At 38.4% G+C, this 25465-nt stretch overlaps 1 protein-coding gene across 2 annotated transcripts in view; it reads right to left on the reverse strand.

The window, feature by feature from the left end:
* Atp6v1h (ATPase H+ transporting V1 subunit H) overlaps nt 1-25465 on the reverse strand; it is a 71262-nt gene that overhangs the window by 31419 nt on the left and 14378 nt on the right. The window contains exons 7-10 of one of the 2 annotated variants that reach the window (XM_038347332.2): nt 23809-23862; nt 14891-14988; nt 7432-7624; nt 2462-2640 (exon numbers count right to left, since the gene is read on the reverse strand). In XM_038347332.2, coding sequence (XP_038203260.1) covers nt 2462-2640; nt 7432-7624; nt 14891-14988; nt 23809-23862 — 524 coding nt within the window. The remainder of the gene's footprint in view (nt 1-2461; nt 2641-7431; nt 7625-14890; nt 14989-23808; nt 23863-25465) is intronic. The other variant, XM_038347333.2, reaches the window with a different exon arrangement.

Consider the following 25465-nt stretch of genomic DNA (forward strand, 5'->3'; position numbering starts at 1 on the left):
GTCTTGATGACACACACCTCTAATCCTAATACTTGGAAAGCAGGAGACAGATTTCTTTTAGTTCAAGGCCAACCTGATCTACATATCCAATTCTAGGACAACAAAGACTTCATAGTGAGACTGTCTCAAAAAAAAAAAAGGACTAAAATAACAACCAAAAAGAGTGACTGCCCTCTATGATTAACCACTACTGTAAATTTAAACAGTTTAATCTCTAACAAATCATAAGAACTAAGATCCTACAATGCCAAAATTGAAGTGTGAAATATTAAAATCGTTTTTGTTCCCAAAATCTTTAATCCCAATAAATATATGACTATGTATTCATGGGAAAAATGATAATCTCTACTATGATAGTCAAAGGAGTGTAATTTCCAGGTCAGGAGATATATTACTGTGAACATAAGTAAAAAGCAGAGACTATTAAAATAACATAACATAACCTACTGTATCTACTATATCACAAAAACAAAAATCATGTGTATCCATATAAATTTTAAGTATGACTACTAATAATATAGACATGATCTGTTGAAATAATCTCTTTCAAAATTAAGAGCAAAAATCTGTATACAGTAACAAACTCAATATATTAGAATTAAAAAGTCAATAATATATGTACAATAATCTGGTTGTTTTAAATGTGGTTTTAGTTACTGTGAATTGATCTGTCAATTTGAGATTGAAAATAAACTGAAACATACCTCTGGGCACAACTGTGGGGCTTATCTTGATTGGGTTAATTGAAGTCTGTGGTTTGAATGTGAAATGGTCCAGGGAGGCTCATCTTTTAAAACTTGGTCCCTAGATGACAGTGCTGTTTGAAGATGATTGTGGAATGTTTAGGAGGTGGCGTGTCTTGTGGGAAGTGGGTCCTGTGACTTTTCACATTTAGTTTCTGTTCCCTCTCTGCTTTCTGAGGGCAGATGCAATATAAGCAGCCAGATTCCTAATGCTGCCACCACACCTCCGTTACCATGTCTTTCTCATTATAGACTACATTCCTTGAGAGCTGGACGCTGACATAAATACTTTCTCCCTTAAGTTGCTACAGTCGGGTTAACAAGAAGCAATGACGACAAGGCACAAAGACTTGCCCATTTTCAATGTCTCTAATCTCTAGGCTGGGACCCTGGATTGTGTAAGAAAGCAACCTGAGCACAAGCACTCATCCTCCCTATTTCCTGACGGCAGGTGCAATATGACAGCTGTACAACTCCTGCCACCATGCCCCCCACCCCAGAATAGAACGCACACACTATGGAACATAAACATAAACCTTTCTCCCCTCAGGGAACTTGATCACTTTATCACAGGCGCTGATGGGCCAGCCTGACTACATCTTAACAGAAAGGTCAGAAGAAATTCCTTTCTGTTTGCTCCAAGATTCAGGCTGACCATACTTTACTCTTTCTAGAAGTTGACATGTTCCCCACCCCACGGAGTTTGATTCACACCTTGAACACACCCTGATAAGATTTTATGCCAAATAATTCTGAAATGTCCAGACAAGTTCCTATGTAACCAAAATCCCCCAGCCCTTGAAAACCCCCTAGCCTTCTTGGTTGATTTGTTTGTTCTGTTTTTGTTGCTGTGTTATATAAGCCACACTTTTTCCTATGTTCAGAGCTAATTTTTCAAATCCTGCTTTAGGGAAATAACTGAGTCTGACAGAAAACAAAGCTTGCTTCATTTGACCAAAGAATTTGGGGTAATGGTCTTTAATCTCATTTGGTCGGATTAACACTTTAATTCAGTGATTAACAGAATGTGAAAAATAACTAACAGAACAACTAAACAGACAGTATCAATACATGCTTGAACTTACTTTCAAATACAGCTTTAAAAGATATAACCATTAATGTTGACATTATCAGAATATAGCAGGTAAGTTGACCAGTATGCCTGTTTGAATACTTACTTAATATAGGCAAGTGAGTATAAGTAAACTAGCATTTTTCATATTCATCCCAAACATAATAATAAAAATGGATATAAGCCAGCTATACTCACCACCCAGCTAGTATTATGTAAAGAAAATGGTGGGAATCTCTCCAAATAAGGACAACCAAATGTTCGAACTTATGGTTAATGATGTAGAATGTTTCAGTAGAAAGCACAGGATATTGTAGAAAAATATGATTTTAATACTTTACAATCAATTTAAATTTACTTTAAAAGTTATATAACCCACTGTGCACATCTATAGATCCAGCTATTCAGGAGACTAAGGCAGGATATCCCTTCTTTCCAAGGTCAAACAAATCTCAACAGATTCAATATGTAGCAATTTTTAAAAGAATAGTGATGGCAGGCATGGTGATACACACCTTTAATCTCAGCAGAGGTGGGAAGATCTGTGGGTTTGAGGCCAGTCTGGAATACACAGTGAGTTCCAGGACAGCCAGGGATACACGAGACCCTATTTCAAATAATGATGATAATTATGATGATAACACACCTAAGGTCCTGGACACTCTCACCAAGTTTTTCCAAAAGAAATTTGATGTCTTCACTGATATCTTCATCATCATACTTCTGCTGTTCCAAATTCTCCAACTGTTTCAGGACTTTGCACTGAATCATAGCCAGAGCATATTCTTGGCGAGTTTCTCTTTCAGTTGATTTTTCTAAGAAATTCTGGGTTGGGACAGAGACATTGATAAAGTATATGATGTTTGCAGACATCCACACCTCTTTACATCTTCCTTCTGTTTCCCATTTAACCAATACTTTTTAGAGGTGACTATCTAGAATCTTTCTTTCCTGAATTCTAATCAGAAGCCAATTTCTGAGTATGAAATACCTCTCGTTTAAATTTGAAACGTCTTCCAAAGGTCAGTATTATAAAAGTTTAGCTGCTAGCCTACAGCATTTTCGTGACATAGTAGAACTTTTAAGAAATGCAAGAAGTCAGATTAGTCACTGTATCCACTACCCCTGAGTTCCCATGTCCTCTTCCAGGTCGACTCTAGTCAGTCCCCTTTGACCTCCCCAAACCTGCCTTTTCTTCAACCAGCTAGATCTACCCAAGTCTAACAACCTGTGTACCAGGCTAGTCTCATGTCCCCAGCCTGTACCACAGCAACCAGTAGGCTTCCACCAGGCTGCACCCTACTTGTACCCACCCACAGATCCCTTCAGCATTGCCTCCAACCATCACACTCAGTAGTCAGATTTCTCATTCCTCCTCCCTAGCCTGCATAGCAAAGGAGCTCTAGGCTTCAGCCAGGATCCTCCCTGCCTATCCCGTAAGCCACAGGATACCATACCATACCCAATGTCTATTCCGCAAGATCTACCTCTCCATATTCCAAGCTTGAAACAGGAAGCACATGCCATATACCAGCCTGTATCCTCATGTCACCTAATTTCATCCCACCCAATTCATTTCTAACCTACAGACACAATCCACCAGAATCTCTCTTCTGTCCCAACATGCTCTGTACATAAGAGATTCAGAACTAACAAAAGAGGTCCACATGCACAGTCAACTCTAAAACTATCAATAATATGTATTATAAAATTCAATAGACAGAATATCTGTCAAGTTCCTGATGCTCTCCACACTCATTTTGCTTTCTATAAACATCCACTGCTGGCGTGGAGGCAGACCACTTTCAGAAGCACTAATCAAAGGACGCATCTCAAAATGAAAATGCCTTAAGTCTTTCCTTGACCTCTTTCACACCCACTGCCCTAATAAGCAAGCCAAAAATTTCATGAGAGCGACACTGGGAGAGTTTCTGGGGGTAAAAGGGGGGAAGGGGATAGACTTGAGAATTTTTATTTAAATTTGGTAATTTTTGTTATGCTTTCCTGATGAAAATCATTAAAAAATAGAATTTGCTTTATAATCTAACATAAAATGCAGGCTCTTGTCTAAGTAAATCCAAAGTGGGATAACAGAAGAGATGGAAAAACTCTAGACAGCAAAGCTGACAGCATCTGTTTTAGTCACTGTCTTCAAACATGCTAACTTTAAAAACTGAAAATTAAAAATGCAATTATAAGTTCAGCACCTACTATGAATAACTGGAATTGCCATTTTCAAAACTAAAATTCACTCAATTAAACAGAAGAAAGAAACGATGACTGGCAATGGGTACACTTGTTTAGTCTATAACAGTTTGGCAAGCTTCCCTGGGCAATCAGTACAAACAATTCCTTCTGAGTTTAAAGACATGGGAGAAAACATGACTAGATCATGATCAGACTACCTCTTCGGTTAAAAGTTCTGAAGGTAATTTGAGGATGAGTTTACATTTTCCAACTATTTGATGATATAAATCAGATGGCTTTACCATATCCTCATGTATGGATCCACCAGAGTCAGACCTGAGAACATGGATGTCTAAAAACATTGCTTTCAGGTTTGGCCCTCAGTTTATTCACAGAAATTACTGCATTAACCCACATTTAGCAGAGAAAGCCAAAAAATAATATTTATTTCAATGGTATGGGTTTATTTTAAATAATCTGATATGCAAAAATAATAAACACCCAAAATTATAATAAATTACATGCATTAAGGGTAAAAGTAAAACTATAAATATAGTAAGTACAATTTTGTTTTGTTTGAAATAGGGAGTTGGAATGTATCTCAGAATTCTCCTATCTCTGCCTATTATGTGCTGGGATCACAGACATGGCATATGAATCAGAGCTCTCTAGAGGGACAGAATGAATATACAAAGGAGACCAGTGACTATCACCAACAGAAAGGCCAAGAGTCCAGTACTTGTTCAGTCCATCGGTCTGGAAGTCTCAGCTGGCCTTCAATATATGCAAGAATCCTGAAGTACGCTCTAATGCCAGTGAAGGAATGAACATGCCAGTAAGAACAAGGGCAAGCAGGTAAAGAACAAAAGCTTCCTTCTTTGTTGTCCTATAGACAGGCTGCCAAAAGAAGGTGTAGCCCAGATTATTAAAGGTGGATCTTCCCACTTCAAAGGATTTAATCATAAAATTTCCGCAGGCATACCTAGCCAAGGTTTTGTTGTTTTGTTTTTAATTTACTATGTATACAATATTCTGTGTGTGTGTGTGCCTGCAGGCCAGAAGAGGGCACCAGACCCCATTACAGATGGTTGTGAGCCACTATGTGGTTGCTGGGAATTGAACTCAGGACCTTTGGAAGAGCAGGCAACGCTCCTAACCTCTGAGCCATTTCTCCAGCCCCAGCCAAGGGTTTTAATTAATTCCAGATGGAGTCAAATTGACAACTAGGAATAGCTATCACACTAGGCTAGCCACAAATTCACTAGAGTCAAATTGACCTTAAACTTCTGCTGCTCCTGCCTCTGCTTCTGACATTCTGTGATTATACATGTAAGCCAAAATCACCCGGCTTAAAGAGCATGTTTACATTTTATATTAGTAAAGTAGTTGTGCCACTTCTTACAAATCACAACACCACTCTATTCTTACTAATGTTAATACAAGGCTGGGGAGAGAAGGGACCAATTTCCTCAACAGTGTAGCTCCTGATAAGTTGACCATGCTCCAGTGGAAAGCCATACATCTAAGAATATTTGGTTAACACAAATTGGAAAGAAACCCTCAAAAAAGGACACAAAATTAGTTGGGAAGGGAAGTTTTTTTTTTTTTTTTTTTTTGGTTTTTCAAGACAGGGTTTCCCTGTAGTTTCTAGAGCCTGTCCTGGAACTAGCTCTTGTAGACCAGGCTGGCCTCGAACTCAGAGATCTGCCTGCCTCTGCCTCCCGAGTGGCATTAAAGGCGTGCGTCACCACCGCCAAGCTGGGAAGGGAAGATTTTAATGAAGGTAAATATGATCAAAACACTTGTATGTAATTCTCAAATAACTAACAAAAGAAAATAAACAAAAAAGATGTCTCACTTTATTATGAAAGCACTGGACTCACTCTTCATGGTAGACTCCATAGAAAACAAGAGTGGAGATGGTAAGTGTGAGAAGACAAAAGAATAACAGACTCAGTACACAGCAGAGGAAAATGTCAGCTGGCACATTTTTGAAAGATTATTTGGCATTAACTATAAGAATGTTTTTAAAAGAAAGTGTATGCCTTTGGTTCAACAATTATTATTCAAGGACATATAAAATAAACTGCAAATACCTCATGCCCCCACTGATAGGGCAATGGTTAATACAGTAACCCAGTGTACCATAACATGACTAAAGGAATACTGAAGATCTACAGCAAAAGAAATTAAAGCACACATAATCCATACTGTTAGGATTAAAATTGTAGGCGCTGCAGAGAAGGCTCGGAGGTTAAGAACACTTGCTGCTCTTCTAGAAGACTGGAGTCCAGTTCCGATAAATAATACTCGACAGTTGACAGCCTGTAACTGTAGCCCCAGGGAATCCAATGCCCACTTCTGGCCTCTCAGGGCACCCAGACACGTTCAACCCTTCTCACATATGTGCATAATTATACTTAATCTTTTTATTTTTAAAAGAATAAAGCTGTAGAACCCTATAATGTCATCTATATCTGTAAGTTTAAACCAAAATCATAAACCTATTTACATATTATATCTACATGTCTAGAAATGTCTAAAAGATATTAGTGACTATTCTTTGACAAATCTGATAACACTACTTAAAATTTCAAAACACAACTGTATACTTTGTTTTGTTTATAACTTCTTGCTGTTTATTTTAAGTAAACACAAAAGCAAATGGTTCAAAGCAGATTCTGAAGCAAACTGGATTTGCAAATCAGATGCTTCCTGGGAATGTCTGTCTTCAACATTTCATTTGCAAAGCAAAGACCAATTCAAATACCAAGATCCTCATATATTACCAGTAACAAGAGCCACTTATAATAGGGCTCTGGAGACCACCAGTTAACAAATGGAATCCCCGAGAAGGATACCTGTCACAGAGTAATAAGCAGCACATGAAACATGTTCGGGAATATCACTTGGGTAGACATCTCCCAGAAACTCATCTGAGTCCTAAGGCAACCAACAAAATGACCAGACAATGGATTCACAGAATGTTGACAATGGCTTTGAGGAAACACTTAACATTACTTTGTGATATAACAAAGTGACTCTTTCCTCAAGCTTCCTCATCTTTAAGCTCATTTTTATAACTGACAAAATTATAATATCCTGACAACGTAATTGTAATGTTTATATATTGGAAGTCTTTACAGTTGACTCAGAAGTATGCTCCTAGTCAGGAGACGCAGGATCCCAAACACACCTCCAGACTAAAATACAGGACCTGAGAAAAAACTCCTTAAAAAGTCCTGCAGCAGGCACTGCAACAGAAAGGGAATTCCTCCATCTGAATATAACCAAAGTACACTTCTTCTCCACGTCATACATTCCGTTCAGTTACATGCCTTATTCTCACCTTTCAAAGACGATCACAGTAAAAAATGCTGCACACATACACACGCCAACAACAATAACAATCTCCCTCTGAGGACTTACACGGAATGCTGCAAGAATGATTCTTGTTACTTTCTCTTTGACAGATTCTTGAAGGATGTCTGATAGAACAGGAATGATATTGTACCGGCGAAGGTGTTCACACATCTGAGGACTGAATGCCAGGAGCCATATTGAAAAAATCATTTGATATTGGAGTTGAAAGCCACACTTGTTACTCAAAACGCCCATTATGCTGAAAAAGAACAGAGGTGGAGGGATAAAATATTTCATTCCAGCACATCAAAAAAATGAAATATGCTTACACTGAAGGAGCAAGTCTCTGAACTGTCTTCAGCTTCCTCTCTAGCAGCCACAGCCCTCAGCTAACTCACAGCCAGACCACAACTCACTAGGACCATCATCCTCTCTGGAAGGCATGGGACCTTGGGAAGCAGGAGCACCTCTGCAAGGAAACAGTGAGAAAGGGAACCAGGGTCTGAAGAGAGAGGGCTGCAGGCAAAATCAACAGGGTGTGCTGACAAAGTGAATGTCCACCTTTCAGGTCAATTTTTTAGGAAGACTTTCAGTTCACACAACCAAGGGGAGACTTTTTAAATAGGTGAGAAACCCAGAAAAATGAACGACGCGGTGACTTTGAGGAAAGAAATACAGCCTGTGGAATAAATACATCACAGAATTTGGGAATCAGAAAAATGTTAGAAGCTTCTAGAAAACTGGGAAACTGAGAATATTCCCTTGAAGTGAAGGTAGTATTCTCATTGTACTGAAGGAGAGAATGTGTAAGAGAAAAAAGAATCTAAGTATATATCCCTGGGGAATATCTCCATCCAACAACTGGAGAAACTACAGATAAGACAACTAAGAACAGTGGAACTAAGGAGGCACAGAATCCACAGAATGTCCACCAAACTGTCCTAGAGTGTAAGCTACAGCTTTTAGCAAACACCAATACTGTTCATCAATTTGAAAAAGTGCATCATACTAACCCAAGATATTAACATGGAAAAATGGTAAGAAGAGGAAGACATCTGTACTTTGAACTTTCTGTTAATCTAAAAGTTATTCAGGTATACATCTGTCTCAGCTCTACATTTTTTGTGTTTACTGGACTATGCCTAATATTCTGTGCATGTTTCTTTTCAGATTAGGCTGTTAGAAAAAAACTTGCTTTTATTCAATGCTATCAGTATCCAACTGCTACGAATTATGTGTTTTTATAGTATCAACATTCTAATGCTTGATTCCTTTGCTCTCTTGCAGTAACTAAAGCAAGCCTTCTATACTTTGCTTTGCTGATGCCCTAGACACCAGCTGGGTTAGACTAGGTCCGGTATGGGAAGTAGAGGCTGACTATAAGGGCAGACAAAAGGTACTTGCTGTGAGCACCACCCAGTCAAATCCTTCCTCATAGGGTAATTAATACGTCTTTCCCATGGCAACAGCCAACTCAGTTACAGTTGTTCCGGGTCTAAAAGAAAACACCTCAGAGAAACCATCACCAGCCATCAGTGCGTGCCCCCCCCACCAAGAGGCCCGACATAAAGTCCTTTCTCAGAAATCATACACCAACATCGGAGGACAACTTCCTCCTCAGAGGTCTAAATTTCAGCTTTACTCAGTCCTCCAAGCATGTGAATTTCTATGATCCTAACCCCAGATCTAGAGATGATATCATCCTTTGCTTTAGTTTCAGGGGGGAAAAAAAAGTTAGCAAAAATGTATCTAGTTAATTCTTTAACCAATTAGCCTCTAAAAAATTTTTGACACCACAGGAGTTGTGGGGAGCATAGGGAAAGAACACAGCTGCTGAAACCAAAGTTCAAAAGTTTCCAAGGAGGCAGGCATCAACAATGATGGCTCCTTCAGAGAAGCTGGCAAGAGCTTAAAGTTAGTAGACAGCAGGTATAATCAATAAATATACAACACAATGAAAAAGATAGTTCTCCTATATAAATATTTGGAAAATACTGTAGCATATATATATATATATATATATATATATATATATATATATATATATATATATATATATACAATAGGTTTATAACCAAACAGCTCAATAAGCTGATTAAAATGTAGAGTAGTTTTTAGCAATCAGTGACCAGTTCTTCAAATAGGGAACACTTGAAATTCTTCCTCCTTACATCCTTCCTAGTTATGATTTGAAAGCAACAAAAAGAAACAGAAACTTTGATTGCAATAGAAAAATTAAAATTAAAAGGTTTGAGAAGGAAAGGCAGAGGATTTTAAGATGCTAATGAAAACATTGTTAGAGTCATTAACCAGCAATTGCAGTTGTGGGTTAATCTGAAGTGATGGTTTGGCTAGATGGGTGATGTACTGGAGGTTAAGGCTCTTCACTCAGCCGAGACCCAGGTGGTAGCTCTATGCCACACATGCTAAGCGGTGGGTGGATGATAAGTGATGTGGGAGAGTCTTCTGTTTGAGTTGATTTCATTGGTTAATAAAGAAACTGCCTGGCTCATTTGATAGGCCGGCTCTTAGGTGGGTGGAGTAGGCAGAACAGAATGCTGGGAAGGGAAGTTAATAAATCGCCATGCCTCTGCTCTCTGAGTCAGGCCTGATGAAGCTCCAGCCCAAGATGGATGTACACTAGAATCTTCCCAGTAAGGCACCACTTCGTGGTGCTACACAGATTATTAGATATGGGTTAATCAAGATGTGAATAAGAGGCTGAAACTAATGGGCCAGGCAGTATTTAAATGAAAAAAATAAAATAAAAATAAAAAGTTTGTTTCCTTTCTGAGATACTTAACACTGTCAATTGTCCTTCAAAGTTGTTTAATAGTAGTAATGACAATATCAAGATTTGATCTACCCATATATGCCAAGAGGATCTAAAACAATGAGTATTTTATTTTTTGGAATTAAATACATATACATATATATCATCTGTAGCCAGATTGCTATTTTGTAATGTTAATTCACACTTATAGGTTCCCTGATTTGGGTAAAAGGTATCTGCTTTTGGCTTAGTAAAATAAAATTTATTGTATCTTTCAATAACCATATGGGCTAACTACACCTGTTATATACCTATAACATTATGGGATTAGAGTATCCTGTGGTATTTCACCTTATTAAATATTTCACTAATTATATTAATATTTTATTAATTATAATTTGCCATTATACAAAAAGCTGCAGTCATATGAAATTCCTTAGGAAGATATAATGAAATCATTACCCTGAAATCATTACCCTTCCTAATTATACTGCCCCAAATACTGAAGCATCTTTTAGGAGGGTAAAAGATGGAATGACATCTACCTTTGGGTTTCTGCACAGAAAACATCAGACCCATAAAACTGCTAGTCTTAGATAAAGATAGCTCATAGTACCAATCCAGTTTGTACCAATTATATAGTCTATGCTAGGCAACCACAACTATGGTTTCAAAGTCTGTTTTCCCTCCAAAATTCCTAAGTTAAAATCATAAGCCCCAAATTGACAGTGTGGTGACATGGAGTTTTGGGGAAATTAGGCCACACAGGGAAAGACTTCATAAGTACCAAATAAAAGAGAGTAAGAGAGACCTTCTGCCCATCTGTTTTCCAAGGTTACAGCTCACCATACATACATCCAATCTCCCAGTCTTAAACTTCTCAGTCCCCAAAACTGTGAGAAACAAATTTCCATTGTTTATAAGTGACTCAACCCTCAGCATTTTGGTTTAGGTAAACACTTCGCTGTTAGAAGTCTGGAATGCTTCCTGTGCTGTTATCCTTTGAAGGAACCCTCCTCAGTAGGTCTCCTACATTTGAACACTTGGTTCTCAGTTAGTGACTGTTTGCAAAGAAGTGGTGTGGCCCTCTTGCAGAAGGTCTACCACTTGGGACAGTTTTAAGATTTTAGAAGTCTCTTGACATCCATTGTCAAGTGTATTCTCTGCATCCTGCTTGCTGTTCCAGATATATGTTTCCAACTGTTGCTACAAAGCCATGCCTGCTGTTATGTTCCCTACCTTTAACAGTGATGGACTCAACCCTCTAGAATTGTAAGCCCCAAATAAATCCGGTGATATGGGAATCCCCTCTGTGTGCTGTGATTACCATTAATGAATAAAGAAACTGCCTTAGCCTGTTGATAGGGCAGAACTTAAGTAGGCAGAGAAAACTGGACTGAATGTCGGAGAAGGAAGGTGGAGTGAGAAGCCATGGAGCTGCCAGAGTCAGACATGCTGAATCTCTGCCGGTAAGCCACTGCCACGTGGTGATATACAGATTAATAGAAATGGGTTAAATTAATATGAGTTATCCAATAAGAAGCTAGAGCTAATGGGCCAAGCAATGTTTTAATTAATATAGTTTCTGTGTGGTTATTTTGGTTCTGGGTAGCTGGGATGAACAAGCAGCCCCTCCTTCCAACAAAACCCTTTCTTTGATCATGGAAGAGTTTTATCACAGCAATAAAAGTAACTAAGAAACATGTTATCAGCACAGAGTGCCTATATAGCTAACTTCTAGAGAAACTCTTAGGAACAGAAACACAATGTTCACTGCTGAGGAAGTGATCTCATGGAAGAGGGAATATATGAGAAAGATACACATGGATTCCTCAAAACTCAGCCATGTCCTTGTGCTTCACGGTCCAGTTGCGTATCTTTAGCAATCCCTGTAATAAATCTTAGCTATGAGTACCAATATCACTCTAATGAATCCCCCAACACAGTATGGCCTTACCTGAGAACTGAGACTCTTTTAACCTTTCCATCCACAATAGCAACTAACAGAAAAGTCATTTCAACTAGCGAACAGAAGAAAGCAAAGAGAGCAATACTATCTTATTCTCTAATAATGATGGAACTGACTAGTAAGCACACTCTGAAAATTATAAGAATATAGATGTTTTCATCATAACTTAATTTTCCCAAACTCAAAAACATAAAGAGTTTAAAAATGGAGTTACCCTATAATAGGGCAACAATGTCCCTAGCACATACAAAAGGCTAACAAATAAAAACCCAGTGTAAGAATGGGTTTCTTTGTTTGGAGTTGTAAGCCAGTGAGGTCCCATGAACTCTCAAACATTACAGGATATTGTTGATACTGTTGGTGATCCTCCAAAACTTGATAGTAAGATCCTACTGATGAAGATACCACATACCTAATCATACAACATAGTAACATCAAGCTGGTATAAACCTGGAAGCTTTCTCCATATTGGCTAGTTTTCATAGTGCTGAAATGTGCTCTGTAGGCTACCAGAGAATCATCAACCATACCCAGCTGTGAACACTAAAAGCTACAGCAACTGCTGGCCTTGCAAGATATGCCCACTGGTGCCATGGTGGTATGAATGCTATGAAAGTGAACAATTGGACTTATTTAAATCCCACCCCACAAAATGAAATCCATACTTAGCCCCAACATGAGACGAGACAAGACATAGGTACTAGGAGAAAACCTACTATTATTCTGCAAAATGGACACAGTATTATATTATTAAAGCACTCCTAATGGTTTATTGTTAAATACAGATTAATGCAACTCAACCCTCATCTGAGAAGCATCTATTTGCAATATATAGGAATTAACACAGAGACCTTTAATTGGCCAAAATAAAGGTAATAAGAGTTACAGAATGTTCTGCCCTAAAGAGAAACACCCTCCCTCCCCCCACTATGATAAATTAAACAAATAAAATTGATCTAAGGAAAAAAAGGGAAACACAGTATCCTCACCCAGTCGACAGTCACCATGAAAGATTTCTAGGTAATATAATTCAGCAAGAATCTAGGGCCAGGAAGATGGGGCTCATCACATAAAACACTGGTTCCCAAGTCCCCGAGTTCAAACCCCAAAGGAAAGAACCAACTTCCATAAGTTATCCTCTGATCTTTGTACATGTTCTGTGATGCACATGTACACACACACAATAAATATAAATAAAGTTTAAATGTGACAAAATTGCAAATAATATTTTATTAATTCCTTGAGAAACCCAAACAATGAGACGTTGATCATATCCAGATTCACTCTCAGCTCCCTATCCACCTAAATTTAAGTTTCCTAAAAAAAGAACATCAAGTCCAATTTGCTTTGCTTTGCCCAACAATTCTTGGGAGTAGGGACTGCCCTCAAAAGTGGTCAATCTACCAGGGGGCACACCATTGAAGAAAACTGACTATCTCTCCCACTAGCTATCAAATACCAATAGTGCCTCAGTTAGTGATGAGACTTCACACCCACATCCCCACTCCATACGGAGATTATATTTGTCCAGAGATGACACAGGTCTTTGTGCACGCTGTCACAATTGCTGTGAGGTAATAGTACAACTGCCCTACTGAGTCTAGAAAACACTATTTCCTTGAAGTTCTTCACCACCTCTGTTCTTCCCAGAAGAAAAGGGACTAAACAAAAATAAGGAGGAAGAAAATAAACTGAAACAGGGTCTTCCTGTATCTGTGGCTGGTCTTGAATTCAGAGATCTGCCTGCCTCTGCCTACTGAATGCTGAAATCAGTATATGGCACCATGCCAGCTCAATAGATTAAAATTTTGTGAATTAGTACAGGAATAAGTATTCTAGTTTATTCAGCTAATCAATGGAGACCCAGTCATTTGTGAAAGTAGCTCTAAGAAACTGCGTGCCGTCTGCTGAGGCTCAGAGTAAGAGTCTGATGGCGCCGTTCAGTCAGCTCTCACTTTAAATCCTCACTTACCAAACTTGGCTGTGGGTGCTGAGCATCCCACGTAAATTTTACAGGAGAAACACTTCTCTTCTCCTAGCTGAGGAGTATCTGTTTTAAATGCACTTAGACCCTCATTTAGTATGAAATTAACAGGCTGTCTGATGGTGACAAAGAATCTTCATTCTTTGGAGATTTTATTTTCCTTATTGATTTCTACCTGCATTTGCCACAAAATACTTTTATAATTGTCTTATACTCTCAGTGCCAGAGTTTGTTGTGTCAGCATTAGGGTTTTTAGATTTGTTTTTACTTTATATCCTGGTCGCAGTTTCCCCTTCCTCCTCTCTTCCCAGTCCCGTCCCCCCCAATGCCCCTTTGTCTCCATCCCCCAATCCACTCCTCCTCCATTTCTGTTCAGGAAAGGGCAAGCCTCCCATGGATATCAACAAAACATGGCATATTGAGTTGTGACTAAGCACCTTGCCTTGCTGGACAAGGCAACCAAGTTTGAGAAGTAGGGCCCCAAAAGCCAGCAAGAGTCAGAGACAGACTCTGCTCCCATTCTGACAAGAAGACCAGCATTAGGTTCTTAAGAGGTCTTAACCTCTTATAAAACATGGGCCAAGCAAGAGAAGTTTAGTTTTATAGATAGTGATTTCTAAGAAGGTTAATTATGTCCACTCTTAAGGAAACATGAAAATAATAAAATGCTTTTAAATGATTAAACTAATCATTTAATAAATAAATTTAGTTTAATATTTAATAAATATTAATTTAAAAATGTCAAGGAGAAATATTTTTAAATGTCATTCTACAATAAAAGGACAGGACACTCACTCACCAGTTCACCCCATCTGCTTCCACCCAGGCAAAACGGTACTCATTGACCCGGAGCATCAGCTGCAGACAGCCAGCAACACACTGCACATACTGAGAACTCTAACAGGAAAAGTGCACAGTGTTAGACTGAAAGGCATTCTAAGTCATGAGATCAGGCACATGCATTCCTATAGAAAAAGTCTGCCTTTTTACTACAGTTTGTTAGCTTTAGAGCACCCAGTCTCCTGACTCCTTTCAAAAGCCTATCCTCATGTCTGTTGTTAACTAAGGTGATTGTTGTATACCATATAAAATCTACACAATTCAGGATGACATAACACATTTAGAGAAATTAGTTAACAAAGTAACTGTACCTTTGATACAGTTTGATAAATAAATAGTTCACCTTGCCATTTCTGTATCTTGGACAGAAGCTCTACAAACAAAATGAAGCTCTACATAATTATACAAATATGAAAAAATAAAAAACAAAGGAAGATAGGCTTATACTGGAGCAATTTCAGCACACTGTAAACCTTTACTTTAATACTTGGTTTCTTCCCTCCTGGTGAGAACAATACCACAAAGAGAACACCTGCACGTGCACTGCCATGGCTGAAAGCAGGGATCCACTCAGCACACAACTACAACTAAGCAGGAACTCAGTCTTTGGTTGTCTTATAAAATATCTAATGAGAACTGGGCAAGGTGGTGCCTGCCTTTAATCACAGCACTCAGAATGTAGAAGCTAGCCTGGTCTACAGAGCAAGACGCAGGACAGCCAGGGATACACAGAAAAATCCTGTCTTGAAAAAAAATCTCGTCAACATTTGTTAAAGATAACACAGATTTTTAAAACTTAGTTCAATAGCTGCATGTCATAGAAACTGTGTTTAAATCTGTAACTTGAAATAAATGAAAATCAACTCTTAGAAATCATAAACCCTTCCATTTTTCCACAGCTAGTAAAAACCTCTGCTCTAAGCTCTTGTCTAAATATTTCCATGAGAGATATGTCTTTAAAAAGTTGAGGAACAAAAAGAAAATTTAAGCTCTAGCCTTCATAATGAACAAATTAAAAAAATGTAAAAAAAATCATAGATGTCAACAGATGTCATAAAAATCCATAAAACCTAAAATTTGATATTATTACGCTTAGTGTTTTAACTTAAATAATACATGAGCTGGAACACTACAAAGAAATTTACAGCATTCAAATACAAAAATACAATGAAGTGAGTAGTTTGATAAACAGTCAAATATAAAGAAAAGGGATTTTATTTCTACCTAGATAGTGGTGACATATAATATGCACAGATAAAGTTTAACATCCCACGTTAGCAGAAGCTAAACATGACGGCTCATGCCCAAAAGCCCAGCACTTGGAAGGCTGAAGCAAGAGGATTTCTACAAGTCTAAACTAGCCTGGACTATATATTTCATTACAGGTCAACCTGTGCTACAGAATGAGTCCTTGTCACAAAAGACAAACACAAGCAAAATTATATTAACAGAACTTATAATGACAAAATCATTTCATCTCAAACTTTTCTGCAATGGAAAAAAATACATTTTTTTTCAATTATTTCAGAAGTTATAAGTTTCTACCAGAGAATGTAAACCCCACCTTTCTTGTTTACAGAAAACCTGGGAGAGATTTCTAGATACAAATAGTAAATGAGCAAAACAAAGGCACCTTTGCTGAATCATGAGATGCTAAATAGTTAGCACACACAGCACAAAGCAAGAATGGGCTCTGCGCTGTCAGTTACAATTGGTCCTACAGCTCACAGGACTCTTTCCTACTGATTGCTATACACAGGGTCCAACCCATGCCAGTGATGACAGACAGTATAGCAAATGACTAAACTCTACTGTGTGTTTTGCTTTGTTTTGTTTTGTTTTGATATAGTGCCTCTCTCTGTAGCCCTGGCCACCCTAGGGCTAGCTATGTAGAATAGTCTGGTCTCAATCCACCCGCCTCTGCTTCCTAAATGCTGGGTGTACACCACTACATCCATTTACACACTTGCCTTCAACTGAAATGGATAGCTTCTGTTTCTTTACTTTCCCTTAACTGCTGATTAGTAGTGTCTGGTATAAATAACGTAATGATTGCTTAAAAGAATCCTTTGCTTAAAAGAAAATAATAGCCTTAGTTAAATCAACTCATTCACTTTTACCTTTAATCCTACAGAAAAGCAATTCAATAAATACTATTAGAGAAAAATCACACAACCATGAAAAACCATAAGCAATAACGTCTCTTCTCTCTGCCATTCTCCACAGGAGCTCTCCTCCTGTCCTACCTCTCAACAGATCAAAGAAAAATAAAGACTATGCCTAAGGACTGATTCTACTATAAATACCTCAATCCCTAAGCTGATCCATAGTTATAGCCCTTCTTCCTGTCCTTTGCCTAAGAGTACAGCTCACATCTTCAGCAAGATCTGTCACATACACACACACACACACACACACACACACACGCATGCAAGCATGCACACATCTTTTTGCCCCATTATGCTCCACCATTCAGAATCCTTTGCCTCAGTCTTACCCTCTTCTTCCTTATACTTTCACTTTCTGAAGAGTATCAAAGTATTTCAAGAATTAAGAAATAAATATACAAATATAAAGATAAATTTATTAATGGGATGAACACTAATGTTGAATTCTCACTTTGATAACGCTATGACTTATGTGCACGCTACACTTCTAAAGGAGTCAAAGCTGATGGCATTCATCTACATTTTGGAGTTGTAACCTCTACAGAAAACAAATCTGTCCTCCACAAATTCATCATAAAAATGCTCTATACACTGGGAAGTGGTGGCGCACACCTTTAATCCAGCACTCGGGAGACAGAGGCAAGCGGATCTCCGTGAGTTCAAGGCCAGCCTGGTCTATAAGAGCTAGTTCCAGGACAGGCTCTAAAACTACAGTGAAACCTTGTCTCAGAAAAAAAAAAAAAAAAAATGTTCTGTGCACTGTTATCAGTGAAGCGCGCAAAGGTGGACTTCAGAAACAAAACTAAATTTACACAATCCCGTTACTCATAATTCCACTCTGGAGTAAGTGCTATGGATATAATATATATACTACATAGAACAAAAGACATGTACAGAATGTTCACAGCTAAATTATGCACAATGATCAAAAACTTGAAGCAACCAAATATTAATCATTATAATATTACTTATGTGATTAATTACCACAAAATTAAGGAATATTGATACAACATAAACGAATGCCATAATGAAATGCTGAACAAATGAATTCAGATCCCTTTACATGCAGCTCCAGATCAGACCAGACTAAACCAAACCTACACTAACAGCTCATGGTAACAATAACCTTTGAAGTAGGCATGGTGAAAAGGTTTTAGCAGGAAAAACCGAGTTGTATAAACTCATCCCAAGGGAGGAAGGGTGGCAATGTAGTTACAAACTACTTGCTTAGCATACAGAAGATTATGGTTTCATTCCCAACATCAAAATGGGGGAGGGAGACAAATACTGGAACAGAATGACAAGCTTTATCTCAGTATTTTGAGGAAATCAATTTCCTCAAAATTGCTTTATTATCAATAAAGGAAAATAGTGCCAACTGTACCAAAATTAAAAATTAAAGATCTCTCAACTGCAGCCAGTTTCTGTAAGGCACCACATAATTTTCAGGTACACTATTATTGTCACAAGATGCTCAAAAACTAGAATATATGCAGACAAGTATAGTGGTATATATTATTTGTGTTTTAATAAATGAAGCTTGCCTGAAGATCAGAGAGCAAAGCAGCCACACTAGTCAGCCATACAGGCCCAGGAGTGGTGGTACATACCCTTAATCCCAGGATTCTGGAGACAGAGGCTGGCGGATATCTGTGAGTTCAAGGCTATCCTGGGCTACATGAGATCAATCCAGAAACAGATCCAGGTGGTTCACATCTTTAATCCCAGTATTTGGGAGTCACACACTTTTAAGCCCAGTACTAGGGAGGTGGAGACAGTAGCAATATGGCTGGGAGAAGAGAGAAATATAAGGGGAAGAGACAAGAACTCAGTGGAGTGTGGAGTCTAAGGATGGACACAGGATCTCACCCTTTCCAACTGAAGATTTGGTAGAGATAAAAGGTTTCTCTATGAGTTGGCTGCTTTGCTTTTTTTCATCTTCAGCTTGTACCCCAATATCTGTTTCTGGTTTTTAATTATTCGTGCAACAGCCAACAATTTCTTGAAATAAGAGTTATGAAAAGAAATTCTTAGATAATATTCAAAAAATATCAGTTAAGATACAGAGCTCCGGACTGGTACACAGAGAAACCCTGTCTTGGAAAAAAAAAAAAAAAAAAAAGAGAGAGATACAGACTTCCAAAAAGTAATTTCACTATTATTCACTATTTAAGGCCTTCATAAAATGCTTACAATATAATTTGCTTAACCATACAATGTACATATATGATATTGGGATCTCTAGTACAAGAAAAAAGTACTGGTGCTGCAACTAAGAAAGCAAGATTTGCTTTATAAATTAATATTTTACATACAATTCCAAAAGCATATTTAATATATAGTAATAGGTTACCTTACTATTGTTACTGGTGCTACACTTTCAAAGGCACATGAGAAGAAGTCTTGTACTACTCAAAAACATTATTTCATTTTCTTTTATACTGCCACATTGTTTTGGAAGGCAACCCTTCCAAAAACCTGATCAGAAAAATAAAACTGAAGCACTATGTCTGTATTCAATACAGATACACACACACCAAACACATACACACACACACACACACACACACACACACAATTTTAATAATCCCAATGCTTCAAAGTGTTAACTTGGTGATAAGAACTTAAAGGAATGAAAAGTCATTCATAATTGCCCTGGGTAAGAACAATGTTCTTTCTGCCTACACTGTCAAGCAAGTATAGTGGTCCCTGTTCTACCACATTCCCAGACCCGACAGATCCTAAGAGCACAGTTTTATTTCTTCCTATATAGATACCCATGATAATTTCATTTGTAATTCAGGCATAGAAAGCAGTTAACACAAATGCAATAGAACAATTCTGACAACAGAATAGAGTTATTTAAGACTTACGAGTTGTTTATTTTCTGAATTTTCCATTTAGTATGTTTAGACTACAGTCATCTCCAAATGACTGCTGGCTGTAGGCTGCTCTGGGTTCTAGCAGGCCACCAGCAAGGGTAGTCTACAATTAAGAGCAAGCCTGTGCTGTGTGAACAACAGAGGCAGCCCACTCATCTGCTGCGTGAGCACAACTTCTGATAAAGAACTACAATCAAAGCACTCCACCTCTCTGCAAGACTGCAGGGACCAGAGCATTCAATCAAAAACAAAGCCAAAGCAGCAAAATTGGCCAAGAGTAAGGATATCAGAACTGCCATAGAAATCACTGAATAAGCGGATCTCTGAGTTCGAGGCCAGCCTGGTCTACAAGAGCTAGTTCCAGGACAGGCTCTAGAAACTACAGGGAAACCCTGTCTCGAAAAACCAAAAAAAAAAAAAAAAAAAAAAAAGAAATAAAGAAATCACTGAATAACAAGGAAACACAACTTTATGGGTTTCCTGTTTCTCATTCTAAAATGCTGCAGGCTCAAGCATGAATGAACCTTAAACATATTATGCTAGATGAAGGGGGGCCTGCACACAAAAAACAAGTCAGAGTTCTATTCCATCACAACCCACAAGAGGTGACTGCAGAACCAGAAAGAGATTGGTGGCTACCAGAGGTTCAAAGAAGAGAGTGGGTTCAGAGAAAACAGTTCATGGGCACAGGGTAGTTCTTGGTTTCTAGAGTGCTGAAATACTAGAAACTTAGACTGTAGTAATGGCTGCACAATCCATAAATATAAACCACTGAACTGCAAATGCATCATTTTTACAGTACAAGGAGTATATCTCAGGAAGGGTTCCTTAGTCACACTAGTCACGTGGTTAGTGGTCACCTCCATGGGCAAGCAGGTACACAAAAGGTTCACATTACATGAAGTCCTCTTAGACAGAACTGCTCCAGAACATGGAGAATTAAGTCAGAACAAGCAAGAAAGAAAATCTAGCAGTTCTACCCAAGAAACAATGTCTAGGGCTAGAGAGATGACTCAGAGGTTAAGAGCACTGACTGCTCTTCTGGAAGTCCTGAGTTCAATTCCCAGCAACCACATGGTGGCTCTCGACCATTTGTAATGAGATCTAGTCCCTCTTCTGGCCTGCAGGCAAACATGGAGGCTGAATATTGTGTACATAATAAATAAATAAATCTAAAAAGAAAGAAAGAAAGAAAGAAAGAAAGAAAGAAAGAAAGACAGAAAGAAAGAAAGACAGACAGACAGACAGACAGACAACGTCCATCTTGGAACTAATGGTAGATTGGGTCCAAAACAAACACAGATGTAAGGAATCACCTTCTACACTCAGGTATCAGTGAAAGGGCAAGGAAAAAGAGAGGAAAAAAAAACCCAGAAATTTCCAGTCTGTCTCAGTCTTCAAAGCTTGGAAAGATCACAACACTCCTTGGTCAGGACTTCAGCCCAGGTCCATTTCCAAGGCAATGCTAATCCTCAGGAAAGAGGATCTATTGTTACATTAAAACCAGCAAAGAATGTAACAGACAAGGTAAAGAAGTATAACCAGATGCTTCGGGTTATTTCCATGACTGTGTGAAAACAATGCCACACATTTTAAGTGAACTTCTCTTACGCACTGCAAAGTGAAAATATACGTAACAATAAACTCCTCACGTATTGATGGTGATGGTTCTGTGAAGCTTCTAAAAGTCTAGCTTCATGGGGCTCAGCTGCTGCTTTATACTGCCCTCAAGTGGCAACATTACATACTGCAGCTTACCAAACGGCTTTTTCCCACTAATTTAAAAGCTATTTATTCAAAGGCATAATACAGACATAACAAAAGTCACTGTATAGAACAGGTTTAAGCAAAATATAAATATTCAATTCCAGCTCAGGAAAAAAGTGTCCCTAGAAAAAAATCCCTCAATAAACAATTCATTGCATTAGTGTTTCTGACACTCATCAGCTATATGACCTTTAGCAAAATTGTGTGCTTTCCTGTTCAGCCTCATTACTTTTGCATAAGAACTGACTAATTTATAACTTACATCATATATATATGTATACACATATATATATGTATGTGTGTGTACACACATGGGCGTATGTGTGCACACACACAACACGGCAATGTAACATAAAACTAGTAACACAGTAAGTGCTCAATAAATACTAGCTGAGATTTGCCCATTAAAAATAGAATCAAAGGATGGCAATATTCTCCACTTGAGGTCTGCTTTCAAATCAGTATCTATCATAAAAGAAAAGCCCTCAAGAAAAGTCATGAGAGTATGTCCAGGGCTGAGAGGAACACTAAAAACATGGTGTGAAATCTTACAATTACTATTTAGGGTATGTGTGCATGGATGTACCAGATAAACAATTTACACTAACCAATACCAGCTCAACCAATTCTGTCTTTCTAATCAATGGACAAAAAAGAGCAAACGAATCTCACACAGCTCAACTTACCTCGCCTTATACAGGGTTTAAAGAATTACAATCACTAAAATAAGTTCACAAACAAATTATTCTAAAAATACCTAAACTATAACACAATGAACTTTTCCAAACTTCATACTAGAAGAAACCTCACGAGAAAGAAAGATGTCATGTGAGGGTGCTGGTGGTAAGTGGCTCAGTAGTTAAGAGCACTGGCTACTCTTCCAGAATACTGGGGTTCAGATTCCCAGTACCCACATAGTGGCTAACAAGAGTTTGTAACCCCAATCCTAGGGAGTTTGATGCCCTCTTCCAGCCTCACCTGCAGACAGGGTACAGAGTCACACATGCTGGCAAACTGCCATACACATAATGAGATAAAATTCAATTTTAAGGAGAAATAAAGATGCCAGTCTATGTATTTGTTTAACTTAACAACTAAACCTTCTACCTGTCCACAGCTTTCTCTCTTCACTCTGGCCCAAAGAGTGCTCATGATTACACTTCCAACTTCCTTTTGTGCTTCACACAATATCCATCACATTTTCAATCCATGCCCCAAAGGGAAGCTTGCCTGCTAACTTTCATGTAGATTCTGAGGCTATGACCATTCTTAGCCAAGCATATGGGTACACTCCATTCAGATTATGGAATTATGATCACTACAGCTGTTACATGGTTTAGACAAAGCTTCATTTACATCTACCTTTGTCAGCCTTCTAGCATCCCATAGGCATTTCCACCACATAAGGTTGTATACACCTCCCACTCTCTCTAGTCCTGATGCTTCTGTTCCATGGCTCCAACAACATCCATCCTTTTTTCCCCCAAATGTATGGCCGGTCCCTGCGCTACTCAAATCCAGCAAAGTTAAACCATTCCCAAAAGGGGAAGATGATGTTAGCTAAGATCCTAAAGCCCATAGCTAGTACTGACTTTTAACCACTTATAAGTGGGAAAGACTGGTTGAAGAAGTGAGGCGGTCCATGCTGAGCCACCGCACGGTCCTGGAGGCTTGAGCAGCCCAACAGTATTTTTGTGCCATGAGTTACCTGATACATTATCTACACCTAGTTTAGACAGATATCAGACAGCTCACAAACTACTGAACTTGGACACAAGCAACATGTTTAGTCTCTTGTGCTGTGCACTGAAATGCCAACTCTTACATTGATTTGGAGATCTCAAGAAGCATGTCCTGCAAGACAGCAACAAAAAGCAGAATTTGTGTCTCCCATAAAAAAGGCAATAGAATTAGCCTCACTTTGGGTGGTGCCACATCAGATCCAAGGATTTACATTTGGGGAACTAGTAAACACCTTCACATTTTTAAATGCCTAGGAGTCAAAACAATTGATTTTCAGGGTGTTAAGAAGCCAGTCAATTAAGAAGGAACATACTTACATCACTTGAAGAGATTGTTCCTGTTTCAACAGCAACACCGCTACCGCGAAGTTTCTATTACAAAATAAATGACTTATTACTTAGTTTTGTTTTCTAATTTTATCCTATTTAATCATCTTACAAAAGGAATTGGATGAATTTTATCACCATTTTCCCTAATCCTACCTTACAAAGAACATGAAGACGATATAGAAGTTATCATTCTCCTCCAGCTGAACCAACTGACTACCAACAAGAGCTGAAGAGAAGTCCTATAAGGACAAGATAAGCTTCACAGGTAAAGCTAGCAAGAGCTTCTATTTCAGTAGTTACTAACAGAATGGTGTTTCCAATCATTGACAACCTGCACTCCAAATATTTTTGGCAACACTTTTTAAAATGAGTGCCTAATAATAGGAAGATAGCAACGCCATCAAATAATCTCAATATTCAATATCACAAATGTCACATAGAAATGAAGAAAATATAATGTAACAAGTCAAGATAAAACTGGTAACAAATTTCGAGATGGGGGTCTAATTTTTTATTCATACCTATTAAGTATGAGACAAAAATTGCCACTGTAAAGTTAAAAAAACAAATATGCAACCTACCAACTGACTCGGGCACTTGAAAGTTTATTTTCACTAAAAGCATGAAACTACAAATCTTTTATGAAGAAGAAAATACTTTCAGTGGGGAAAAGACTTTGCACATATAGTACTATTAAAGACATTTGAGCAAGATAGCAAATACATATCAAATAAAAATAATCCTACCTTTCTTTAAACAAGAAATTTACAATTTAATTCTGATAAAAGGCTATGGAAGAATTTTTCTGCCTGTAGCCAAGAAAGCCAAGAGTGATCAGAACCAGGCAGAGGCAATGTCCAGACTCTGAGAAGCAAAGCCAGGCTGTGCTTGCGACCTCCAGGAGGTGCCCTATAGAAGAAGGACTAGCAGAGGATAGGTATCAAGCCACATCAGAAAGCCAAAGATGATGGCAGCGACAGCACACTGGAAAGAGACAGAGATCTTGAAGAACATCCACTCAACAGTAAAATGTACAACGCCAATGAAAATGTTCTAGTCTTTGAAGTACTGTAGGACATGGCTACAACCGTGTCAGCATTAAATGGATGTTAATCATCCCTGAGGCGCAATATAAATGGCACTGCTGTGAACAAACGTCAGGGTAAACTGCCCACAGAACCAAGTAACCAGAGCTCATAGGGGCTCACAGAGACTGAACCAATGATCAGGGAGCCTGTATGGGTCTGACCTAGGTTCTCTACATATACATATGTTTGTGTAGCTTGGTGTTCTTGTGGGACTCCTAACAGTGGAAGGAGGGAGTCTCTCTTAACTCTGCCTGCTTTTGGAGCCCTTTTCCACCTACTGTGTTGCCTCATCCAGCCTTGATATGAGGGGATGTATCTAGTCTTATTGTAACTTGTTATGCCATGTTTGGTTGATATTTATGAAAGGCCTGTTCTCTTCTGAAGAAAACAGGAGGAGTGGATCTGGAGGAGAGAAAGGGAAGGGACGAGGAGGTAGAGGAGAGGGACTGAAAGGAGTGGAAACTGCGGACAGAATGTAATAATATATGAGAGAAGAGTAAGTAGGGGGGAAAAGGTAGAATTAAAGCAGAATGAGGTTCATTTAAAAGGATGCATGG

The sequence above is a fragment of the Arvicola amphibius genome, chromosome 11 (assembly GCF_903992535.2).
Source record: "Arvicola amphibius chromosome 11, mArvAmp1.2, whole genome shotgun sequence".
NCBI classification, from domain to species: domain Eukaryota; kingdom Metazoa; phylum Chordata; class Mammalia; order Rodentia; family Cricetidae; genus Arvicola; species Arvicola amphibius.